General features: G+C 43.0%; 1 protein-coding gene across 6 annotated transcripts in view; it reads left to right on the plus strand.

Moving 5' to 3' along the window:
* LOC126237344 (proline-rich protein HaeIII subfamily 1-like) overlaps window positions 1-24,600 on the plus strand; it is a 388,790-nt gene that overhangs the window by 88,172 nt on the left and 276,018 nt on the right. The window contains exon 1 of one of the 6 annotated variants that reach the window (XM_049947394.1): window positions 24,428-24,481. The exons of the other annotated variants lie outside the window; for them this stretch is intronic. Within the exon in view, the coding sequence (XP_049803351.1) occupies window positions 24,443-24,481 (39 nt within the window). The 5' untranslated portion in view covers window positions 24,428-24,442. Of the gene's footprint in view, window positions 1-24,427; window positions 24,482-24,600 lie in introns of those variants that run through there. 6 annotated transcript variants of the gene reach the window in all.

Consider the following 24,600-nt stretch of genomic DNA (forward strand, 5'->3'; position numbering starts at 1 on the left):
CTGTAAAAAAGTTTCAAGCGTATGAGGACCAGAAATCTTGTCCAAATTACGTTGCTCACTCTCTCAATTTTATTCCGTGTAATCCCATGGAGACACTTATTTAGTAACTCAGAGTCAGACCAGTCTCTGAAAATTTACTTTATAATGCCCATGACAATATTTGGTAGGTAGTAATTAAGAGCATATACACGCTTTGGTCTTTGGTACCTGTTGTATGTCAACCAAGTGTCTGGCCCGTTTAAACATAATCCATATAACTGTCCAAGGTTTGTAGGCAGAGCACATTATACGCTATGGAGTATACCATTCTACTGCCATATGCGCAATGGTATTAGGTGCCATTTTCTCTCGAAATCACGTATTCAGTAATATGTCATTCATAAACAATAAGAGAAGGAGGAGTGATGCGAGGAAAAAGAAATATTTGCACAAGCAAGATAGACAAAGCACGGAAACTGCTTAAAGAATTCATGAACTGTTGTTACAATTTCAAACATCATTTCCCACAAATATTCTCTTTCGCTATATAACGAACATTTTCAAGTCAATTACTAGCGATAATGACCTACAATTGGCCGTATTTTTGCTGCCTATCAATTGGCACATTTTATCATTTCTTAATTTTTCTACTTTTGCAAAAGTATTATCTGAAGAATAATTACCATTGCTTTGAATTTCTTTTGGAAACAGGCGTCCAACAAACTCATCATCTCTCTATACAACATTATCTTTACAGGACATGCAGCACATTAGAATACGTTCCATTAATTTACCATGGCTGGGATAGCAGTGTTTGGGTCTCCTGAAAGAGTGCAGTATAATAACGTATTGTTTGTGCTTAACCATGGTCCCATTCATGTTACATTAAAGTATGCTGTGCGAGAAAAAATCCCTGGGCAGTGAACACGATAACGTGAGGTTTACGTGTCTTGTAATTTAGACAGCAAGCATGACATTACTAACGTGTTAAGGCTAGTGCCATTTCTCTGCCTCTGAGGAGGCTATGACGCAATATTTTAACAACACAAGACAACACAAAATGTGGCTGTCATGTCTGCTGGTGTTCGACTGCTTCTCTGACCAGCGCATTTTCCAGATGTCTCATCCACTGCAAACAGCTGATCATGGGTTGCTGAGACAGCCAGCAACTAAAATTGATAAACTCTGTCATATATATTGAGCAAAGAAATCGCAATATCAAGAATGAGTTTTGCGACATGTATGCTTCTGCATCTGACAAATGCTGTCCATTCAGATTTCACGCCAGTTCCATACTAGTGGCTCCAGTAGCTCCACCACAACGATGCAAATCAGGTTTGCTTTAATTGCAAGATGTAATGGTCGTGAGCGTTCGTTACATTTCAGATTGGACGTGGTGCGTTGATGTTCCTCAAGAATGTCTGTAAGGCAACAATGACGCCAATATTAACACCTTACAGAGGATAAACGAGGTCGTGAAACAGGGCTACGAGAAGCTGAATGATCCTTCTACGATACTACAGAAAGACTTGGCAGTAAAGTAGCCACTGTACATGATTGCTGGCGGCGGTGGTCTCAACACTATACCGTCGCGAGATGGCCGGGCTCCCCACGCTAGCTTGCCACTGCCGAGACGGAAGACCATCGTGTTTGGCGTATGGCTCTGTGGCTTCGTACTACATCTGCAGCAGAAATCTGAGTAGCAATTGGCACCACTGTGACACCACGAACTGCTATAAAGCGATTACTTCAAGGACAGCTCCGAGCCAAGCGTCCTGTAGCAAGCATTCCATATACCTCAGACTAGCGCCATGTGCGATTTCTGACGTGTCAAGCGAGAACTCGTTGGCGGGCAGGGTGAAGTGCGAGTGACGGCCATGTGTTGGCTAGTAGGAGGGCAGCTGAGGGCCTGCAAGCTGCCTATCTGTGCATTACACTCACTAGACCTATACCTGGAGTTATGGTCTGGGGTGGAGTGTCGTTTCATATGACACCACGAGCACTGTCGTGGTTATCCCACACATCCTCACTGCAAATTCGTAGGTCAGAGAAGTGATTCGAGCTATTGTGCTGCTATTCATGAACAGCATTCCAGCGGATATTTTCCAACCGGATAACGCTTATCCATATATTGCTGTTGTCACTCAATATCGTCTCCTTCATGGACATATTGCGTTAGCCTACTGGATCGTCAGATCTGTCTCTAATCGATCGCATATGGTACATCATCGAACGACAACTTCAGCGTCGTCCACAAATAGCATTAACTGTCCCTGTATTGACCGACCAAGTGCAATAGACGTGGAACTTCATTCCAGAAACTGACATCCGGCTCCTGTACAACACAAAGCATGGACGACTCTATGCTTGCATTCAATATGCTGGCGGTTACACCTGTTATTAATGTACCAGTATTTCCCTTTTGCAATGGATTATCTCACGCTTACATTACCCACTGATATTACAATGCTAACCACTTAAATACGTTACTCAGACAAATGCATTCCCGAAATTTCAATACTCTGCGTTAATTATTTTTCACTGTCGTGATTTTTTTCTGTCCTTGTAGCTGAAGCAGCATATAATGACGAATCCTTGTCTGTCATTCAAGTTCTGTTCGATTCGATGCCTAGCTGGAATATGCAGTTGTTACTACCAGAGGTTGCACTCTATTCACAAAATGTTTCACTCTGTACTTCTCTAAATGATCTACAATTTGAATTTCCCATTTGTGTGTGTGTTTTCCTACTAAACTGTATACTATATAAGTAAAATTTTGTAATTTGCTCTGTTCCTGCTCTTGCAGTTTTAATGGCCAGAGTGTATTGTACACGGTGACTCAAAGATAAATTTGCATTCGAAAATGCACAAGCTCACGGAATAATGTAGGTAATGAATTAAAACATGGCAACATACCTGAAATGACACGGGGTTTCATTGAAACCAAAAACGACTGAAGAAACCGGACAACAGAGGACACTGGGCAGAAAAAAGTCAGTGACGCAGCATAGTCCTGAGAGGTGAAAGGTAAGCCGATATGCTACAGAATCGCATCATCCCTAGCCTGGCTGATAAACATCTGCTGAACCATAGCACTTTTATGCAGAATGGCGCTCCCCCTTTATTGCTACACTTGTGAAAGATCTCTTGCGCACATCGTTTAGTGGGGATCGCGCGGTGAGCCACCACTTCCGTTGTGCTTGACCTCCTAGATCCACATATCTCAGTCCGTGCGATTATTGGTTGTGGGGTTACGTGAAGTTTCAAGTCTACACCGGTCGTACAGTTTTATTAGGGATGCTGAAGTACAATATTTAATGGCAATTTTCCACCACATGTTCTGATATGGTGTATCGTGCTAATCACAACGTTGTCCCTCTTGTACGGGTATTAGGAATCAATGACGGCCGACATGTTGGGAATTTGTTATAAAGAACATTATCTTTTGCTAAAAGTCAATTGTTGGCAGATTATTGGTTTCTCATTTCAAACTTGTATGTCAATTTTTACCTCTGTGCCTTTATTATTCCGTGAAGTATTGAACTGTCAAACGTTAACGGAATTTTGCACGATCGCCGATTCTTCTATGTGCATCAGACTTTTACTTGGAAGCTTTGTAACCCAGCCAGGTGTTCACTGCAACTTGCTTTAGTGTTGGAACACATACTCGCATGCCTCAGATCACAAGAAGGATTGGCAGTTGAGATGAGCAGTTTGCTAAAAGGTTTTGAGCGCAAAGATGACCATAGGCTTCCCTGCAGCCACCTATAGCTCCACTGGATTGCGTTAGGTTACGCCATTACCCTTGAATGGCATATGATCATAGCTGACGATCAGCCATAGGCATCACAAACAATGTCAAAGGTTCTTCAAAATGTTTTTTGGCATCACCAAGAAGAACTGTTTGGCTATTTCAACGAATAATACTACGAAATTTACAAACTGAAATTCAGTGGCTGAAGGCTGTAGTTAAGAAACAAACAAGTTGGTAACATAAAATAAAAATGCTAGGTCTCGTTGTGACTGTCTTGAAACAATGTTCAACTAAATGTTCAGTTCATCCATCAGTTCATGGAGTTAAAGTTCCACAAAAGATCTAAGTTCTTCCGTCTAGACATGGAACAGTCTACAGACAATGCACTAGAAGAATAATTCAAGCAAAGTTTTACGACATCCACAATCAAAAGACAAATCTTTCAGTGGCGTTGTGGCGACTGAGGGCGTTGTCCGTATCAGTGGTGGACATCGCGGTGTCGGCGTGGGCTGGATATTCAAACCGTCATCGGATGGTTGTGAACTGGTCTAAGTACTGTCTGGAAGCGAGGATATCTTTAGATCTATTTTCGTTCATGTGTATTGTGGAAACAAGAAGGTCTTCGTGACCCAGGACCTCTTGTGATGCTGCCAACGCCGCCTACTAGCAAACTATTAAAACTGTCTTTCGGCGAGAAGTGGTTGCTTGGCAGTCGGCAGCTCCCGACACTGGGAAGTATGATGTGTTGTCGACCTTCGATATCAGTGGCACGTGCGTGTGGTGTGATGTGAAGCCCCCCTGGAGGGGTAATTCCGGACAGGATGGGCAACTCTCGAGGTTCTGTACATGCAGGGTTTTTTTCTTCTCTTTTGAGTCATCAGTCTTCTGATTGGTTTGGAGCAGCCCACCACGAATTCATCTCCGGTGACAACCTCTTTATTTCACAATAGCACTTGTAACCTACGTCCTGAATCATTTTCTGGATGTATTCCAACCATGGAAGTCATTCCCTGATGTCTTAACAGATGTTCTGTTATCCTGTCCTTTCTCTTTGTCAGTGTTTTCCCCGTATTCCTTCTCTGATTCTGCGCAGAACCTACTCATTCTTTGTCTTATCAGTCCACCTAATTTTCAACATTCGTCTGTAGCACCATATATCAAATGCTTCGATTCTCAAATTTAGGCATATGTTTGATATTAGTAGACTTCTCTTGGTCAGGGATGCTCTTTGTGCCCGTGCTAGCCCTTTCTCCGTCCGTCACTGGTTATTTTGCTGCCTAGCAACTAGAATTCCTTAACTTCATCTACTTCGTGGTAAGTACATGCTGGTCTCATTTTCTACTTTCCATTGCTTTCGTCTTTCTCCGATTTACTCTCTCTATTCACAGTCTGCACTCATCAGAGAGTTCGTTTAATTCATCTGATCATTTAATTCTTCCTTATTTTCACTCGGGATACCAATTTCATCAGCGAATCGTATCATTGGTAACCTTCCACTCTGAATTTTAATCCCCTTCCTGAAACTTTCCTTTATTTCCATCACTGCTTCTTCGATGTTCAAATTGAACAGTAGGGGAGAAAGGCTACATCCCGGTCTTACACCCTTTTTAATCCGAGCACTCGTTCTTGGTCGTCCAGATATATTATACCCTCTTGGCTCTTCTACACATTGTATATTACCCGACACTACTTCCAACAATCATTTCTTTTTCGATTTCTTTACATTTCTCCTGCACTCATTTCAACTTAGCTTCCCTGCACAGCCTATTCATTTCATTCCTCAGGGAATTTCCCAGAATATTTTTGTACTTCCTTCTTTCATCGCTCAGCAGAAGTATTTCTTCTGTTACCCATGATTTCTTCGCAGTCACCTTGATTGTACCTATGTTTTTCTTTCCAACTTCTATGATTTCCCTTTTTAGAGATGTCCATTCCTCTTCAAGTGTACTACCTACAAAGCTGTTCCTTATTGCTGTAGGTATAGCCTTAGAGAACTTCAAGCGCATCTCGTCATCTCTTAGTTTTCGTATCCCACTTCTTTGCGTATTGGTTCCTCCTGACTAATCTCTTAAACTCCAGCCTACTCTTCATCACTTCTAAATTGTGATCTAAGTTTATATCTGCTCCTGGGCACGCCTTACAGGCCAACATCTGATATCAGGATCTCTGTCTGATCATGATATAATCTAACTGAAATCTTTCTGTTTCACCTGGCAGTCTCCAAGTAAACTTCTTCCTGTTGTTATTCTTGAACAGAGTGTTCGCCATTACTAGCTGAAACTTATTACAGAACTCAATAAGTCTTTCTCCTCTCTCGTTCCTTTATTCAAGCCCATATTCTCCTGTGCCCCTTGCCCTACAGCTGCATTCCAGTCCCCATGACTTCCATTTTCATCTTCCTTTTTCTTAGTGCATTACCCTTTCAATATCCTCAATAGTTTCCCCATCTCTTCATCTTCAGCTTGCGACTTCGGTATATAGTAAACTATCGACGCTGGCGTCGGTTTGCCGCCGATTCTGATAATAACAACCCTATCCCTGAATTACACCGTCACACTCTCTCTGCCCTAGCTTCTTATTCATAACGAATCCTACTCCCGTTATACCATTCCCTGGAGCTGTTGATCTTAGCCTATACTCATCTGACCAGAAATCCTTGTCTTCTTTCCATTTCACTTCACTGGCCCCTACTATATTTATATCGAGCCTTTGGATTCCACTTTTCAGATTTTTTAGCTTCCCTACCACATTCAAGCTTCTGACATTAACAGTCCGACTCGTAGTACACTATCGTTCCGTTTATTATTCAATGTTTTCCCCATGGTCACATCCTCCTTGGCAGACCCCACCCGCAGATCAGAATTCGGGACTATTCCTGAATCTTTTACTAATGGAGAGATCATGGTGACACTTTCTTCAATTACAGCCCACATGTCCTGCAGATACACATTACGTGTATTTAATGCAGTGATTTCCATTACCTTCTGCATCCCTGTGCCGTGGCTCATTGCTGATTCTTCCACATTTTATCTTGATCAAGGACGCTACCCCGAAACCAGGGGTGCAGGTAGACTTACCAGCCACGAAACGACACAACTTCTTTAAAATATTGCAGAAACCGGATGCAGAAGATTGTTCAGAAATTAAGTGGGAAAAAATACAGGATACCACATTGCAGATGACAGATACACAGTCTTCAGGGCATACTGTTGGCGCAAAACGATTTCTTTTTGAGAAACATGCTTAAGTACTGAAAAACTGGAGTGAGGTCTACGAACCTGGCTATATCGAACAATTTAAGCACAGTACTAAGTAGAATTTGAACACGTATACAGAAGTACTCAATCGTTGCCAAAAGGGCACATGCAGTTTGTTACAGAATTGACTGAACAGACCAAGAGGTGCGTCACAGTTAAAATGACTAGAAATATAATTATAACGAAAGATTAAGTTCTTCGACAAGAGACACGGTGCTTTGTAAGAGCTCGTCATTTGAGTTGCAAACAGCACACTTAGAAATCTTGGGAACTGTGATCAACAGTATCTCCGAATACTACTATCTGACAACTGTACTTATCGAAGCTAATGTCAGTAGTGTAACGAAGATAAATAAAAGCTCAAACAGCTCAGCTCGATGAAACCAAAAAATCACTGAATTAAGTGAGACGAAATCTTCAAAGGTCCCTGAGAATTGGGTACTGTCCGTTGATGCACGGCATACATCGAAGCAACGAGCCACAGGAATGAAGCTCAAATCACGTATTATTCTATAATTTCTCATAATCATACATATATTGACGCATATAATCTCTGATGACAATTTTTGTTTGTTGTAAAGCGTATTTTAGTCATACTGTAACTATACTTTCGTGCATAAAACCAATCAGTCTAATGTCGGATGTAGCCCTGGAATATAGGTTCCACACTACATCCAACTTATATGGCAAATCATCATGGAGTGTTACCAGTAACAAGGATTAAAGTATGTAACTTGCAAAAACAATTCGTATGTTACAGTTAGGAAGAAATTAATACGAAGAGATTATAATCATCACCATAAACCATTTCATCTCCATTAAAGGTAAAGGTTTCCTTTAGATTTCTTCATGCATTATGATTTTCAGCTCTTTCCATCCGTGTTGGTTATGAATGTTTTCAAAGGTTGCTGGCTCCATATGCACCCCGATTCTGACTGTAAAGTGGCACCTTCAACAATGCGAAACTCGTACTGTCTCCACAGAACACTCATTTTTTTATGCAGACTGCAGCGTGATCTACCCAATTAACATCCATATCACCTGATATAACATAAGTACGTTACTGCTTTTCAAGTAGGTGCTACTTATGAAATCATCTTTAGATGTACAAAAACATGTCAGGTAGATGCTATTGCCATTGCTCCTTTCAGCCATATTGTTTGTTTGTTACAGTTATTTAATGAAATTAAGTCTCTCTTTCAAGTTTGGCATTCGTGTTACATGTAAGACCCAAGCAACTGCTTTTTGAAAAGACGCTCATTATTGTCTCCACCTTTGCATAGAGCCAATCCTTTAAGTGTGGTAGATATTCTTCCATACGTGCGTGACAGTTTACAAAGGTCGTCTTACATTCCTTCATATCAGTTCTTAATTTTAAAATTTTTGTGGGGACCAGAGAAGCTAGTAGTCATAGCATGTTTCTACAGAAAACTCACACCACGAGTGTCCCGAATCACAGCTTTTAGAATACATTATCTAATTTCAAATGTCAGCTATGCTTGTGCTCTCGGGCCGAATTTACTATGTAGCAACTAGATTCGTTTCCAACCATTGAATTTCTTATACTAAGCTTTGTTACTTTGTATATACAATGAATCGTGAACTTTCCATATCACGTACCTGCTTTTCGCGTTTGTAATCCATTTTCTGTCCCACAGTTCCATAGCTTCCTAGAGTTTTGATTCCTGGTAACTGTTTTCCATAATGTGATGATTCATCTCTAACCTACAACTGGATTGGTCACTTGAAGCATAACATATAGTTGTTACCACTACTGACGTGTACTCCTCCCTTGTACTTCTTTTGTCTGTTGATCTGCTAGTCATATTTCGTCCCCCTCCTACCAACCATACCTGGGGCATACATCCGTATTCGCCAGTACACGTTGCCGCTCTTCACCTACGTGTGCCCCTCCACCCTGACGGCAACAAAGGATGTTAGGAAATGCAATGTAATCAGAGTAAGTAATAAGAAATTTTACTTGATGAAACGCAATAAATCAGAAACTTTGATTCAGAAAGCCTGAATCTTGACATGATACTGACCTGTAGGGTATCAGGGAATATGGTGCCTCTTTGGGCAACGTTTACACGTGATAAGAAACTGGACTTTGTCACAATATTTAACTCCTAATGAAAATATTTACAGGTGCGCTTCCGCCAGAGAATGCATGTTGAGAAAGGACAGGTAGCTGATACGTCATACGACGAAAAACAATAATTTCTGAATATGAGCACATTAAAGCTACACTCTCACACCTCTACTTTTAAACGTTTCATCAGTGAGTCTGTTCCGATCACCTTAATTTTTTAAACGACAGAGTAACATACTCTAAGAAAAAAAATAACTTAACACAAAGGAATTATTTGAATCGGACGGAAATCGATAGATGTGATTCACATGTACAGACTAACAAATGATGAAAATATCGGAAAAATTGCATGACTTATTCAAGTCAACGAACTTCACAAACTGAGCAAATCAATAACACGTTGGTCCAACTCTGAGCCCAGAAGTAAGTTATGCAAGCACTATGTTGTTGGATGTCTTCTTGAGGGATATCAAGCCACATTCTGTCCAATTGGGGCCATGGATAGTCAAACTACTGAGATGGTTGGAGAGCCCTGCCCGCAATGTTCCAAACGTTCTCAGTGGGGAAAGATTTGGTAACTTTGCAGGCCAAGGTAGGTTTTGGTAAGGATGAAGACAACTTGTAGAAACTCTCACTATGTGCGGGTGGGTATTATCCTGTTGAATTGCAAGCCCAGGATGGCTTTCCATGAAGGGCAACAAAACGGAGTGTAGAATATCGTCGACGCACCATTGTGCTGTAAGGGAGACGCGGATGAAATGAAACGACCCCCGAGACCATCACTTATGGTTATTGGGCGGTATGACGTGCGATAGACTGGTATCGCACCGCTGTCTGAAGCGCCTCCAAGCAAGTCTCCGCTGGTCATCGTAGCTCAGTTCGAAGCGGGCCTCATCACTGAAATATATTCCAGTCAATAAGATTTCAGGCCGAATGTACCTGACACCACCGCATACGGGATTGTTGGTGTAACGAAGTCCATGGTGGTCGGCGGAAGGGGAGCCGTGAGGTCATTCCCCTTTATGCGAGCAGCCTGTTAATGGTCCCTGTGGCCACTGGAGCAGCGGTTGCTTGTCGTATCGACGATAATGATGAATCCGAGGCTTTGAGTGCCTCGGTCTTCATGTTCTGTCGTCACTTTTGATTAACCGCTTCCTTCCTGACCCTGTGTTCGGCCATGGTTCACTCACTGCCTGCCAATATCGTCGAATAGTGGCATCGCGCCTATTCAAATGTCAAGAGATTCGCCGATTACTCCGACCAAACCAGAAGACCTCTCCTAGATGCTCATGTCTGCGTACAGCGTTCACGTGCCTGTCTGTGAGGCATGGTTAATGTCCAACTCAGCACACGGAATGAAATCTGCAAAGACATTATGCCCTGGTATCAACTAGTCGCCTGTTTTCTGTCTTTGTCAACTGCACAATGAAATTGCACTGCAACTTCACACATTCATGCACCAGTCGCCAAAGTTTACTATTTTGCGTTTTCCGTCGATATCAGTATGAATATTAATTACTGGCCATTTTGTATAACTCCTTCCTCGTGAACTACTGGTCAATACACATAGAATACAAACAGTAGTTACTACTAAAAGAATTACTAACTCAGTTCACAATTTACATTATTGGACAAATATTGCTTCTGAAGTCTGAGGTTGAATACATTGAAGAGTCAAAGAAACTGGTACACCTGCCTCATGCCGTGAGAGCCCTCGCGAACACGCAGAAGTGCCGCAACACGACGTCGCATGGACTCGAATAATGTCTGAAGTAGTGCTGGTGAGAACTGACACCATGAATCCTGCAGGGCTGTCCATAAATCAGTAAGAGTACGATGGGCTGGAGATCTCTTCTGAGCAGCACGTTGCAAAGCATACCAAATATGCTCAATAATGTTCATGGTTGGGACTTTTCGTCGCTAGCAGAACAGTTTAAACTCAGAAGAGTGTTCCTGGAGCCATGCTGTAGCTATTCTGGGCGTGTGAGGTGTCGCATTGTCCTGTTGGAATTAAACAGGTCCGTCCAAATACACAATGGACATGAATGGATGTAGGTGATCAGACAGGATTCTCATATACGTGTCACTAGTCAGAGTCGTATCTAGACGTATCAGGGTTCCCATATCACTCCAACTGTCCATGCCCCACACCATTACAGAGCCTCAAGCACTTCAACAAGCCCCTGCTGACATGCAGTGTCCATGAATTCATGAGGGTATCTCCATATCCGTAGACGTCCATCCGCTCGATTCAATTTGAAACTAGGCAACACGTTTCCCGTCACAACAGTCCAATGTCGGTGTTGACTGGACCAGGTGAGGCGTAAGCTTTGTCTCGTGCAGTCATCAAGGGTACAGGAGTGGGCCTTATGTTCTGAAAGACCGTATTGGCGATGTTTGGTTGAATGGTCCACACACTGACACTTGTTGATGGCCCAGCATTGAAATCTGCAGCAGTTTGCGGAAGCGTTGCACTTCTATCGCGTTGAACCATTCTCTTCAGTCGTGGTTGGTCCAGTTCTTGCAGGACCTTATTCCGGCCGCAGCGATGACGAAGATCTGATGTTTAACCAGGTAAATAACGAAATTTTATTTACATAGCATACAGTTTAACAGGAAAACACACACACAAACTCGTGATTAAAATTGTAGATGATATGGAGATGTACAGAGTGGAAAGTTTTGTAGATAGAGTGCAACCTCTGGTAGTAAAAATTCCTCATTCCAGCTGGACATCGAGTCGAACAGAACTTGAATGACAGATACGGTTACGTCATTCTATGCTGCTTGAATTACACGGAAAGAAAAAAAAAAACCAACAGCGAAAAATAGTTACTGTAGAGTAATGAAATTTCGGGAATGCGTTTGTCTACATAAATTATTTAAGTGGTTAACAATGCAAACTCACCGGATAATGTAAGCACGAGATAAGACACTACAAAAGAGAAAAGCTGGTACATCAATAATCGGTGTAACCGCCAGAATGTCGAATGCAGCATACAAACGTGCATGCATTGTGTCGTTCAGGTGGCGGATGTCACTTTGTGGAATGGAGTTCCATGCCTGTTGCACTTGGTCGGTCAATACAGGGATGGATAATGCTGTTTGTGGACGTCGCTGGAGTTGTGGTCCGATGACGTCCCATATGTGTTCCATTGGAGACAGACCTGATGATCCAGCAGGCTAAGGCAATATGTCGATCATGTAGAGCATATTGGGTAACAACAGCGATATATGGACGAGTGTTACCCCTTCGGAAAATATCCGCTGGAATGCTGTTCACGAATAGCACACAACAGGTCCACCAGACTGACGTACGAATTTGGAGTGAGGATGTGTGGGATAACCACTACAGTGCTCGTGGTGTCATATGAAACTCCACCCCAGACCATAACTCCAGGTGTAGGTCTAGTGCGCGTAATTCACAGACAGGCAGCTTGCAGGCCCTCAGCTATCCTCCTCCTAGCCAACACATGGCCGTCACTCGCACTTCACCCTGCCCACCAACGAGTTATCGCTTGACACGTCAGAAATCGCACATGGCGCTAGTCTGAGGTATATGGAATGCATGCTACAGGACGTCTGGCCCGGAGCTGTCCTTGAAGTAATCGCTTTATAGCTGTTCGTGGTGTCTCAGTGGTGTCAACTGCTACAGATGTAGTAAGAAGTGTCAGAGCCATAAGCCAAACAATATGGTCTTGCGTCTCGGTAGAGCCAAGGTACTGTGCGGAGCCCTGTCATCTTGCGAGCGTATACTGTCGTGACCCACGCTGCCAGCAATCATGTACAGTGGCTTCTTTACTGCCAAGTCTTTCTGCAGTATAGCAGAAGTTTCATTGAGCGTCTCGTAGCCCTATTTCACGACCTCGTTCATATACTTTGAGGTGTCTATAATGGCGTCTTTGTTGCCTTTCAGACATTCTTGACAAACATCAACGCACCACGTCCAATCTCAAACGTAACGAACGCTCACGACCACTACAGCTTGCAATTAAAGCAAACCTGATTTGCATCGTTGTAGTGGAGCTACTGGAGCCACTAGTATGGAACTGGCGCGAAATATGAATAGACAGCATTTGTCAGATGCAGAAGCATGCATGTCGCAAAACTTATTCTTCGTACTGCGATTTATTTGCGTCAATATATATGTCAGAGTTTATCAATTCTACTTACTGGCTGTCTCAGCAACGCGTACGCAGATTCCAGTGGATGAGACATCTTGAAAATGCGCTGGTCAGAGAAGCAGTCGAACACCACCTGTCATGACAGCAACATTCAGTGTAGTCTTATGTTGTTAAAAAATAGCGTCATGGATTCCTCAGAGGCAGAGAAATGGCACTAGCCTTAACACGTTAGTAATCTCCTGCTTGCTGTCAAAATTACAAGCCACCCAAACCACAAGTCATCGTGTTGTCTGCCCAGAGATACTCCATACCATTCCACCAGCTGTTTGGCACTGTATGACGATGTCGAATGCAATCTATCAAAATCTATCAACATCCGTTCTCCTTAGTGGCTCCGTATACAGATATGTCTAACTTGATGCTTTCGTCACAACTGGAACTCGCCATAAGGATGACGCCGTGTCTCCCCTCTGTCCGGTGTTGATGTTGAGTGCCCACTGTCGACGTACCTCTCGTTTCTGGCACGTCATTGGAAGCCGCAACAATGGTCGCCCTGCTGCCAGGCACTAGTGCTGTGAGTCTAGACACTTGCCTTGCTGTTTACGAACCCATTTGCCGACTCGGGGTCCGAGACGTGGCTGCACTGTCTTACACGGTCGACCAAACGATGTGCTAGTCCTCTCGGGAGCTAGTTGCGTGCAGCCGTTGATGTTATGCAATGCATTCGGTGCGTCTCTCCTGAGCCCACAGATTACATATTTACATGACAGTCGTGGGTTCCCTATCACTGCGAGCAGAAATATTGCGGAAACTGCAGTTTGCAAAACCATAATCCCGCCAATGCCGAACACATACTGATAGACTTTTCCCCTTGTTACGAGTCGTATGAGGTCATCTTCCCACAACTAATCAAACTTCAAATCCGGTATTTGACTGAGAAATCTTCTCTGTAATCTGTACTTACATGTAGAATCTATGTATTGTTATTCCGGCCTACTTGGTGGGTGTGTGCTGAAATGCTAATTATTCGCATATCCAGTTATGTTCACTGTCCAGTCTTGTTAACGTGATCATGTGTCAAAAGCTTAAGTAACCAAATGTTGCGGCGTGGACCACAGCGAGACAATCGAGAAGAGAACCAGTGAGATTGTGGAAGGAACCGACACGGATGTGGAGCAAGGACACTCCATTGTCATGGCCTGCTGCACTAGGTCCCTCGGTTGATCCGTTGTGAATACTACCTGACATACTAGTTTTCATAGATTCTCGACTGGCAGTAAATCCAGGGCTTCTTCTCTTCAGACCACGCACGTACACGGTGAGATGTATGACACATTGCGCTGTCCTGCTCGTAAGTGCTATTGTGCGAAGGAAAAACAAAATGCATGTAGCGGTGGAATGCTCCACAAGGATATATGCATTTTTGTGATGAGCAATTGAGCGTTCCATAATGACGAGATCACTCAGGGAATGCCACGAAAACATTCCTCAGAACATAACGCTCCCTCCCCAGGCCCTGACCTTTCGCTTTCAGACATTACACACCGTAATAGCCAACAGCCATGTGTCCGATGCAGCATGAAACGCGATCACCTGAAAAGGATACCTGTCACCATTCAGTGCACGTCCAGTTGCGGTACTGGCGTGAGGATTCTAGTCTTCGGCGCAGATGAAGAGCAGTAAGAACGTGCCCTTGAACTACGTGCCTGCTATAGAGGACCATATGGTCGTTAAGGAGACGCTGTTGTTTGCCAATGATTCATCTAGGCTGTCAGTCGCACGAGAGCTGTATGTTTATTTGCCGGTACACATCACAGCCATTGGTCATCCTTGTCATCTATGCTGCCAACTGCCATCTGTGTGTGGCTATTGCGTGCTGATGTCGAGCATAGACGGTAATAATACACATGTTAGTGCATCGACTAGCGCGTATATGAAGTGGCAAATGCACTATATCTATCGCTACTAAATATTTACTATCTAATCAAAAGCATCTGGACAGTTATCAGTGGACATTAGTATGCGGGGTCTTGACCTCTTCACGTCTTGAACTCTATTTTCAATGATGTATCTGTATATCCGTCGAAGAATGGCAGCCCGTTACTCCAGAAGAGCCGAAACGGAATTCTGGTCAGAAAGTCAATTTCAGGAATGATGCTGGCTTATGACAGGGTGCATCGTCTGCAAACTGATCCTCTACTGTACACAATAAACCTTGCTGTAAAGTGTGTTCATATGATACCTAATAAACCTCTTCCTAATGGTACTATGAGTGCCACACATTAACCACTAATAATGCCATCATACTGTAACACCATCACCTCCGTGCTTCACTGTTGACACGACACATGACGGCGGGTAACTTTGTCCAGGCTTTCACTAAATACAATTCTTCCATCTGATTTCCACAGAGTATAGCGTGATTCATCCGTCCAGACCACCTGTTTCCGGTCATTCACTGTCCAGTGGCGTCGCTCTCTATTGAATCTCAGATGGGTGGCTTACGAGGTGCTGCTCGACCGTTGCATCCCATCCTTTTTAATTCCCTACTGGCAGTCAGTGCGCTAGCCGGACTGCTTGACTCGCTACTCAACTCACGCGCGGTTCCTTGCCTCTATTTCAGCCACTCTGGAGTGCTTCCCGATCCCTGCCCGTTACTACATGAGGTCTGTCTGGTCTCAGTTCGTCTCTTGTTATTCCTTCGCGTTTCCACTTCACCATCACATCACAATTAGACCATTTGAGTGCTTTATTAGGATGTAAATGTTACTAAGGGATTCGTTACTCAGGTGACATCTGATGCCTGGTCCAAATCTGAAGTGACTGAGCTTTCCTGATCGACCCATTCTACTGTTATTGCTCTTCTGTTGACAAAACAGTACCCCCGCCTTCTTTTATAGTGACACGTCCGTCTCTCGTGTCATCTGTTGGTCATATCTGCGTTACATAAGGATGTGCGAATGCTTTTGTAGAGATAGTATACCTCGTCTGTGATTAGGTGGAATAAACAGGGTGGTTCATTGATTGCGGCCGGCCAAACATCTCACAAAAGAAGCGTCAAACGAAAAAACTACAAAGAAAGAAACTTGTCTAGCTTGAAGGGGGAAACCAGATGGCGCTATGGTTGACCCGCTAGATGGCGCTGCCATAGGTCAAACGGATATCAACTGCGTTTTTTTAAATAGGAACCCCCACTTTTTGTACATATTCGTGTAGTACGTAAAGAAATATGAATGTTTTAGTTGGACAACTTTTTTCGCTTTGTGACAGATTGCGCTGTAATAGTCACAAACATATGGCTCACAATTTTAGACGAACAGTTGGTAACAGGTAGGTTTTTTAAATTAAAATACAGAACGTAGGTACGTTTGAACATTTTATTTCGGTTGTTCCAATGTGATACATGTACCTTTGTTAACTTAACATTTCTGAGAACGCTTGCTGTTACAACGTGATTACCTGTAAATACCACATTAATGCTCAAAATGATGTCTGTCAATCTCAATGCATTTGGCAATCCGTGTAACGACATTCCTCTGAACAGCGAGTAGTTGGCCTTCCGTAATGTTCGCACATCCATTGACAATGCGCTGACGCATGTTGTCAGGTGTTGTCGGTGGATCACGATAGCAAATATCCTTCAACTTTCCCCACAGAAAGAAATCCGGGGACGTCAGATCCGGTGAACTTGCGGGCCATGGTATGGTACCTCGACGACCAATCCACCTGTTATGAAATATGCTATTCAGTACCGTTTGAACCGCACGCGAGCTATGTGCCGAACATCGCTCATGTTGGAAGTACTTCGCCATTCTGTCATTCAGTGAAACATCTTATAGTAACATCGGTAGAACATTACGTAGGAAATCAGCATACATTGCACCATTTAGATTGCCATCGATAAAATTGGAGCCAATTAACCTTCCTCCCATAATGCCGCACCATATACTAACCCACCAAGGTCGCTGATGTTCCACTTGTAGCAGCCATCGTGGATTTTCCGTTGCCCAGTAGTGCATATTATGCCGGTTTACGTTACCGCTGTTTGGGAAAGGCGCTTTGTCGCTAAACAGAACGCGTGCAAAAATCTGTCATCGTCCCGTAATTTCTCTTGTGCCCAGTGGCAGAACTGTACACGACGTTCAAAGTCGTCGCCATGCCATTCCTGGTGCATAAAAATATGGTATGGGTGCAATCGATGTTGACGTAGCATTCTCAACACCGACGATTTTGAGATTCCCGATTCTCGCGCAATTTGTCTGCTACTGATGTGCTGCAACAGCAGCTAAAACACCTAATTGAGCATCATCATTTGTTGCAGGTCGTGATTGACGTTTCACATGTGGCTGAACACTTCCTGTTTCCTTAAATAACGTAACTATTCGGCGAACGGTCCGGACACTTGGATGATGTCGTCCAGGATACCGAGCAGCATACATAGCACACGCCCGTTGGGAATTTTGATCACAATAGCCATAGCACTGGCGGAATGTTACGTGATATCACATACTTATACGTTCGTGACTATCACAAAGCGAAAAAAGTGATCCAACTAAAACATTTATATTTCTTTACGTACTACACGAATATGTAATAAAAATAGGAATTCCTATTTAAAAAACGCAGTTGGTATTAGTTTGACCTATGGCAGTGCCATCTAGCGGGCCAATCATAGCGCCATCTGGTTTCCCTCGTCAAGTTAGACGACTTTCGTTCTTTGTAGTTTTTTCGTTTGATGCTTATTTCGTGAGATATTTGGCCCAGTCACTATCAATGGACCACCTTGTATAACAGTGAGAAATTAAGAAACAATTATCTGTAGGGGACATATCCACTTATGTTCTCTCCCCATAAAATCTTCTGGGAATCATGTTTATTTTGCCTAGTAAAACATACAAAGAGAGAAAATGAAAGTTGTGATTTAATTTCGTGTCGACCGCGGGGTCACAACTAACATATCTATGATAGGGCTAGCAGGAGGTAGGGAATTGGACGTGTCCTACATCTACATCTACATCCATACTCCGCCAGCCACCTGACGGTGTGTGTCGGAGGGTACCTTGGGTACCTCTATCGGTTCTCCCTTCTATTCCAGTCTCGTATTGTTCGTGGGAAGAAGGATTGTCGGTATGTCTCTGTGTGGGCTCTAATCTCCCTGATTTTATCCTCATCGTCTCTTCGCGAGATACACGTAGGAGGGAGCAATATACTGCTTGACTCCTCGGTGGAGATATGTTCTCGAAACTTCAACAAAAGCCCGTACCGAGATACTGAGCGTCTCTCCTGCAGAGTCTTCCACTGGAGTTTATCTATCATCTCCGTAACGCTTTCGCGATTACTAAATGATCCTGTAACGAACCGCGCTGCTCTCCGTTGGATCTTCTCTATCTCTTCTATCAATCCTATCTGGTACGGATCCCACACTGCTGAGCAGTATTCAAGCAGTGGGCGAACAAGCGTACTGTAACCTACTTCCTTTGTTTTCGGATTGCATTTCCTTAGGATTCTCCCAATGAATCTCAATCTGGCATCTGCTTTACCGATGATCAACTTTATATGATCATTCCATTTTAAATCACTCCTAATGCGTACTCCCAGATAATTTATGGGATTAACTGCTTCCAGTTGCTGACCTGCTATATTGTAGCTAAATGATATGGGATCTTTCTACGTATTCGCAGCACATTACACTTGTCTACATTGAGATTCAATTGCCATTCCCTGCACCATGCGTGAATTCGCTACAGATCCTCCTGCATTTCAGTACAAGTTTCCATTGTTACAACCTCTCGATACACCACAGCATCATCTGCAAAAAGCCTCAGTGAACTTCCGATGTCATCCACAAGGTCATTTATGTATATTGTGAATAGCAACGGTCCTACGACACTCCCCTGCGGCACACCTGAAATCACTCTTACTTCAGAAGACTTCTCTCCATTGACAATGACATGCTGCGTTCTGTTATCTAGGAACTCTTCAATCCAATCACACAATTGGTCTGATAGTCCATATGCTCTTACTTTGTTCATTAAACGACTGTGGGGAACTGTATCGAACGCCTTGCGGAAGTCAAGAAACACGGCATCTACCTGTGAACCCGTGTCTATGGCCCTCTGAGTCTCGTGGACGAATAGCGCGAGCTGGGTTTCACACGACCGTGTTTTTCGAATCCCATGCTGATTCCTATAGAGTAGATTTCTAGTCTCCAGAAAAGTCATTATACTCGAACATAATACGTGTTCCAAAATTCTACAACTGAACGACGTTAGAGATATAGGTCTATAGTTCTGCACATCTGTTCAACGTCCCTTCTTGAAAACGGGGATGACCTGTGTCCTTTTCCAATCCTTTGGAACGCTACGCTCTTCTAGAGACCTACGGCACACCGCTGCAAGAAGGGTGGTAATTTCCTTCGCGTACTCTGTGTAAAGTCGAACTGATATCCCATCAGGTCCAGTGGCCTTTCCTCTTTTGAGCGATTTTAATTGTTTCTCTATCCCTCTGTCGTCTATTTCTATATCTACCATTTTGTCATCTGTGCAACAATCTAGAAAAGGAACTACAGTGCAGTCTTCCTCTGTGAAACAGCTTTGGAAAATGACATTTAGTATTTCGGCCTTTAGTCTGTCATCCTCTGCTTCAGTACCATTTTGGTCACAGAGTGTCTGGACATTTTGTTTTGATTCACCTACCGCTTTGACATAAGACCAAAATTTCTTAGGATTTTCTGCCAAGTCAGTACATAGAACTTTACTTTCGAATTCATTGAACGCCTCTCGCATAGCCCTCCTCACACCACATTTCGCTTCGCGTAATTTTTGTTTGCCTGCATGGTTTTGGCTATGTTTATGTTTGCTGTGAAGTTCCCTTTGCTTCCGCAACAGTTTTCTAACTCGATTGTTGTACCACGGTGGCTCTTTTCCATCTATTACGATCTTGCTTGGCACATACTCATCTAACGCATATTGTACGATGGTTTTGAACTTTGTCCACTGACCCTCAACACGATCTGTACTTGAGACAAAACTTTTGTGTTGAGCCGTCAGGTACGCTGTAATCTGCTTTTTGTCACTTTTGCTAAACAGAAAAATCTTCCTACCTTTTTTAATATTTCTATTTACGGCTGAAATCATCGATGCAGTAACCGCTTTATGGTCGCTGATTCCCTGTTCTGCGTTAACTGTTGCAATTAGTTCGGGTCTGTTTGTCACCAGAAGGTCTAATATGTTATCGCCACGAGTCGGTTCTCTGTTTAACTGCTCAAGGTCGTTTTCAGATAAAGCACTTTAAAAAATTTCACTGGATCCTATTGAGAAACACTCTCACAGCATTTGCCTTGTGAGTGTCAGGGATCCACTCATAACGAAATCGTGACGGACATAAACTCATTTGAACTTCGGCCTCCTTAATATGAGTTCAGTATCTTAATTATTATCTTCTCACTTTCATAGGCTACCTCGCATAAGAGCATCGAGTCGTTCTTTTTTCAAGAATGTGAATCCATATATACAACATCGTTCGCGTTTTTTACACCTTAAGGTATGCGTCATGAAACCAGGATCTCCAGTGGTAGACGCCATCTAGATCTCTATTTTTTATTAATGATGGCTAGTTTAGACGTGAATAGCAGTTCAAGTTCGGGCCTAAGTTGTGAAAGGGAAGAATAATGTGCAACTGTACACAAGTTACAGGAGTGTAACACTCTAAATAATATCACCTACAGGGTGTTTCACGTGTTATCTTACACACTTCAAGAGCTTGTAGAGGAGCCTTAGGAGATCTCGTCTTACATAGGAATCCATCTCTGGAAACGGATGATCCCCATGTTAGAAGGAAAACAAGAGCTACTCAGTCGCACGTCATCAGAGTTCTCACTCCTTTGATGTGGCCCTACCACGAATTCCTCTCATGTGCGAACCTTTCCATCTCAGAGTAGCACCTGCATCCTACGTGCAGAGTTATTTTCTAGGTGTTTGCCAGTCTCTGTCTTCCTCTACAGTTTTTACCCTCTACAGCTCGCTATAGTACTGTTGATTCCTTTTAACACATCCTGTAATTCTTTTTCACTTTCGCTGAATACAGTAATGGCATCAGCGGATCTTATCATTGTTATCCCTTAACCTTGAGTTTTAATCTCGCTCTTGAACGTACCTTTTATTTCCGTCATTGCTTCTTCGTTGTACAGATCGAAAGACTACATCCTGTCTTATACCCATTTTACAGTAATCCGTGTACTTCTTTCTTGGTCTTCCAGTCTTATTGTTCCCTCATAGTTTTTGTACATACTGTATATTACTCGTCTTTTCCAATAGTTCTCACGTATTTTTCTCAGAATTTCGAACATTTTGTACCATGTTACAATGTCAAACGCTTTTCTCAGGTCAACAGATCCTGTGAACGTGTCTTGATTTTTCTTCAGCCTTGCTGCCATTATCAACTGCAACATCAGAACTTCCTCTGAGGTGTCTTTGCCTTTCCTAAACCCAAACCGATCGGCATCTAACAGATCCTCATTTTCTTTTCCATTATTTTGTATATTTCTCCTATCAGTAGCTTTGATGCACGAGCTGTGCGGTAATTCTCCCACTTGTAGACTCTTGCTTAACAGTGATATTCCGACTGCATTCTTAATGTTACAGTCTTTGCTTTTAATTTCCTTGAAGGTCGTTTCGGCCTCTCTGTTTGCTGAGTCAGTTCTTCTGACAATCATTTCTTTTTCGATTTCTTCACATGTATCCTTAGCTTCCATGCACTTCCTATTTCTTTCATCCCTAAGTGACTTGTAATTCATATCCCCGAATTTCGGTGAATATTTTTGTACTTCCTTCTTTCGTCGATCAACTGAACTATTTCTTGTGTTAGGCATGACTTCATCGCAGAGACCTTCCTTGTACCTATCTTATTCTTTCCGCCTTTTGTGAATGCCCTCTTCAACTGTCCTTACGTCTATAACTGAACTGACTGTTGAGGAATGAATCTATTTTTTCTGGCTAGTTTCTTTAACGCCAGCCTACTCTTCAACATTACTAAATTGTGATCTGAATCTTTATCTGCACCTTGGTACGACTTACAGCCCAATATTCGATTTCGAAATCTTCGCCTAAACATGCTCTGGCTGGAGTTTTCCTATATATACCGGTCCTGTCTAAATATATCACCTCCTCTTGTGATTCTTGAAGAAAAATGGCAGCTATTTGTCACCGCCACTTTGACAATAAAAGAAAAAGTAACATACACGCCATCTCAAAAATGTACTCCTAACTACGCCTCTCCCAACAGCTCTACCTAAACATAAGAAAGGTGGTAATCAAAGGAGCGAGAGGGTGTCACATATTTGTAAGAGAGAAGAAGGCATTTTTTCTTCTACTGATCATGTTGAGTTTTTTTGTTTGTTAATGTGTGTAGCAGAGGAGATTTTTCTTTTCTTTTTAAGTATCATGTTGCTTTTTTTCAGTGAGAAATCCATAACCGTCTTCTCGAAAATAAAGAAGGATCATAGCATCAAACATCGAAAAATGGGGCATCTGACGAGATCAACTGCTTTTGCAGGGTCATTCCAGATAGGTGGCTGGTCGTAGGAATCACTCCAGAGGAAGGTGGAAAAATACTGCCTGTGCAGTATCTTGCGTCCGCGTAAGTCCAAAAATCGAGAACACGTTTCTTACCAGCTGTAAAATAATACCGTACTGCAAGGGCACGGATCCAATTCACACAGTTAATATTCGTCTACTGGTACCCACGTAATCCTGGAACAAACGTGTCATGTGTGGTGTAAATCGTGCAAGAGTGAAACGTTTAAGGAAAGCCAGAATTCGCTGGACCAACTGCCAGACATCAACTGCTGGTGATCTCCACCACGCAAAGCAGAGAGTCGGCGAGGTGAACTTTGTGGAGAGAAGAACGATTGTTTGCCGTTGACGGGGACATACCGCACGGAGCATGCATTAGTGTCAAGACTAGGAACGTTCACAGGCCGCCATATATGGCACCACCTGTAGTTCTGATGCTTCTATTCTATCAGATTTGAGGTGCAGCCCTAGACCTCGGGTGCCCCTGCAACTTGCATGTGGAAAATCAGACCGGAAAGGTCAAGATGCGCAGGATATGTGATGAGGATGAATGTGTACAGAATTACCAAAAGAGTATGGAAAAAATGGGTATGACAAGCGGAGAGCCAAGTAGCAATAGGGTTGTTAAACTCTGGAAGGATTGGTCGAAACTGAGAATGAAGTTGAAAATCTGAGAAGGCAAATGCACATATATTTTGCACTGCACCAGAGATAAACGACAGAGAATGACAGGAAAACGACAGAGAGTCACCAATGTAGCGGATAAAATGATACGGTAGATCTCGAAAGAAGGGCGGAAGAGAAGGATGAAGAGGTTCTGGCGCAGAAGTAGAAGACGCAGTTCACGAGGGCCGAACCGAGAGGAAAAGAACAACTTTTCTCATGCACTAATGCGCGAAGAGAGCTTCGCTATGCCATTTCCTGTGCACCACGAAACAAATTTCCAGGAGTCATAGTTGTGGAATACAGATTAGAAGGAAAGAATGATTCGCAGTGAACGTCACGACAACGAATGTGTTACAGCCTGACCACAAGCTTGAAATGGATAAACTTGGGGTAGAAATTGTGGCGTGTCCTTATCACAGAAAGCATTCATCATTATGGCACCCATGGAGGACACATGTCTGTATGACTGGCCAGGGTTTTTAACCGCACTCTTTCCGCAGGAGGATCCATTCCTCAACCATTGAAAAACCTTACTTTCTTTAACAGTTTTAGGATGTGTGCCCTGCAAATTGTATTGATGATTTACTTCAAAAATATGCTTCTACAAGGGAGCTACAGCTATATTAGTCACTTAAATGGTTGATACCACGGTACCGGACATTACACATACTTCATGAAATCACATTTGTAAGATTATGTTGTATGTCACCCCCGCTAACAGCTACGTCGTGACTTGTAGGTTCATTATTTCTTTGAGGCAGCCACCTACGAACAAGCGGGTGTCGATGAAAAACTGAGCGACAATATGATATTCAGGTCGTCGCAGCTGTGCTCTGTGACCTTGTGATACAACCAGATCCTCCACTATCGCATTTGGACTGCAGTCTCTGCTCGGTCCCTTTGTTGAAGAGTCACGGAATCACGAGTACTCCACATCACGCAGTGGCGAGCCTTATAAAAGCTCTGCAGCCCATGTCCACCTCAGCACTTCCATCACCATGAGGGCGACAGTGGCAGCTCTTCTCCTGTGTCTTGTGGTGAGTAGTAAGGACTGAGAATTTATCGACATTTGTGCTCTACCTATATGTACTGGTACTTACTTCTACATCCACTTACAAACACTGACTGCTGTAAAATGTACCACAATTTTCTTTCT

The sequence above is a fragment of the Schistocerca nitens genome, chromosome 2 (genome assembly GCF_023898315.1).
Source record: "Schistocerca nitens isolate TAMUIC-IGC-003100 chromosome 2, iqSchNite1.1, whole genome shotgun sequence".
NCBI lineage: Eukaryota > Metazoa > Arthropoda > Insecta > Orthoptera > Acrididae > Schistocerca > Schistocerca nitens.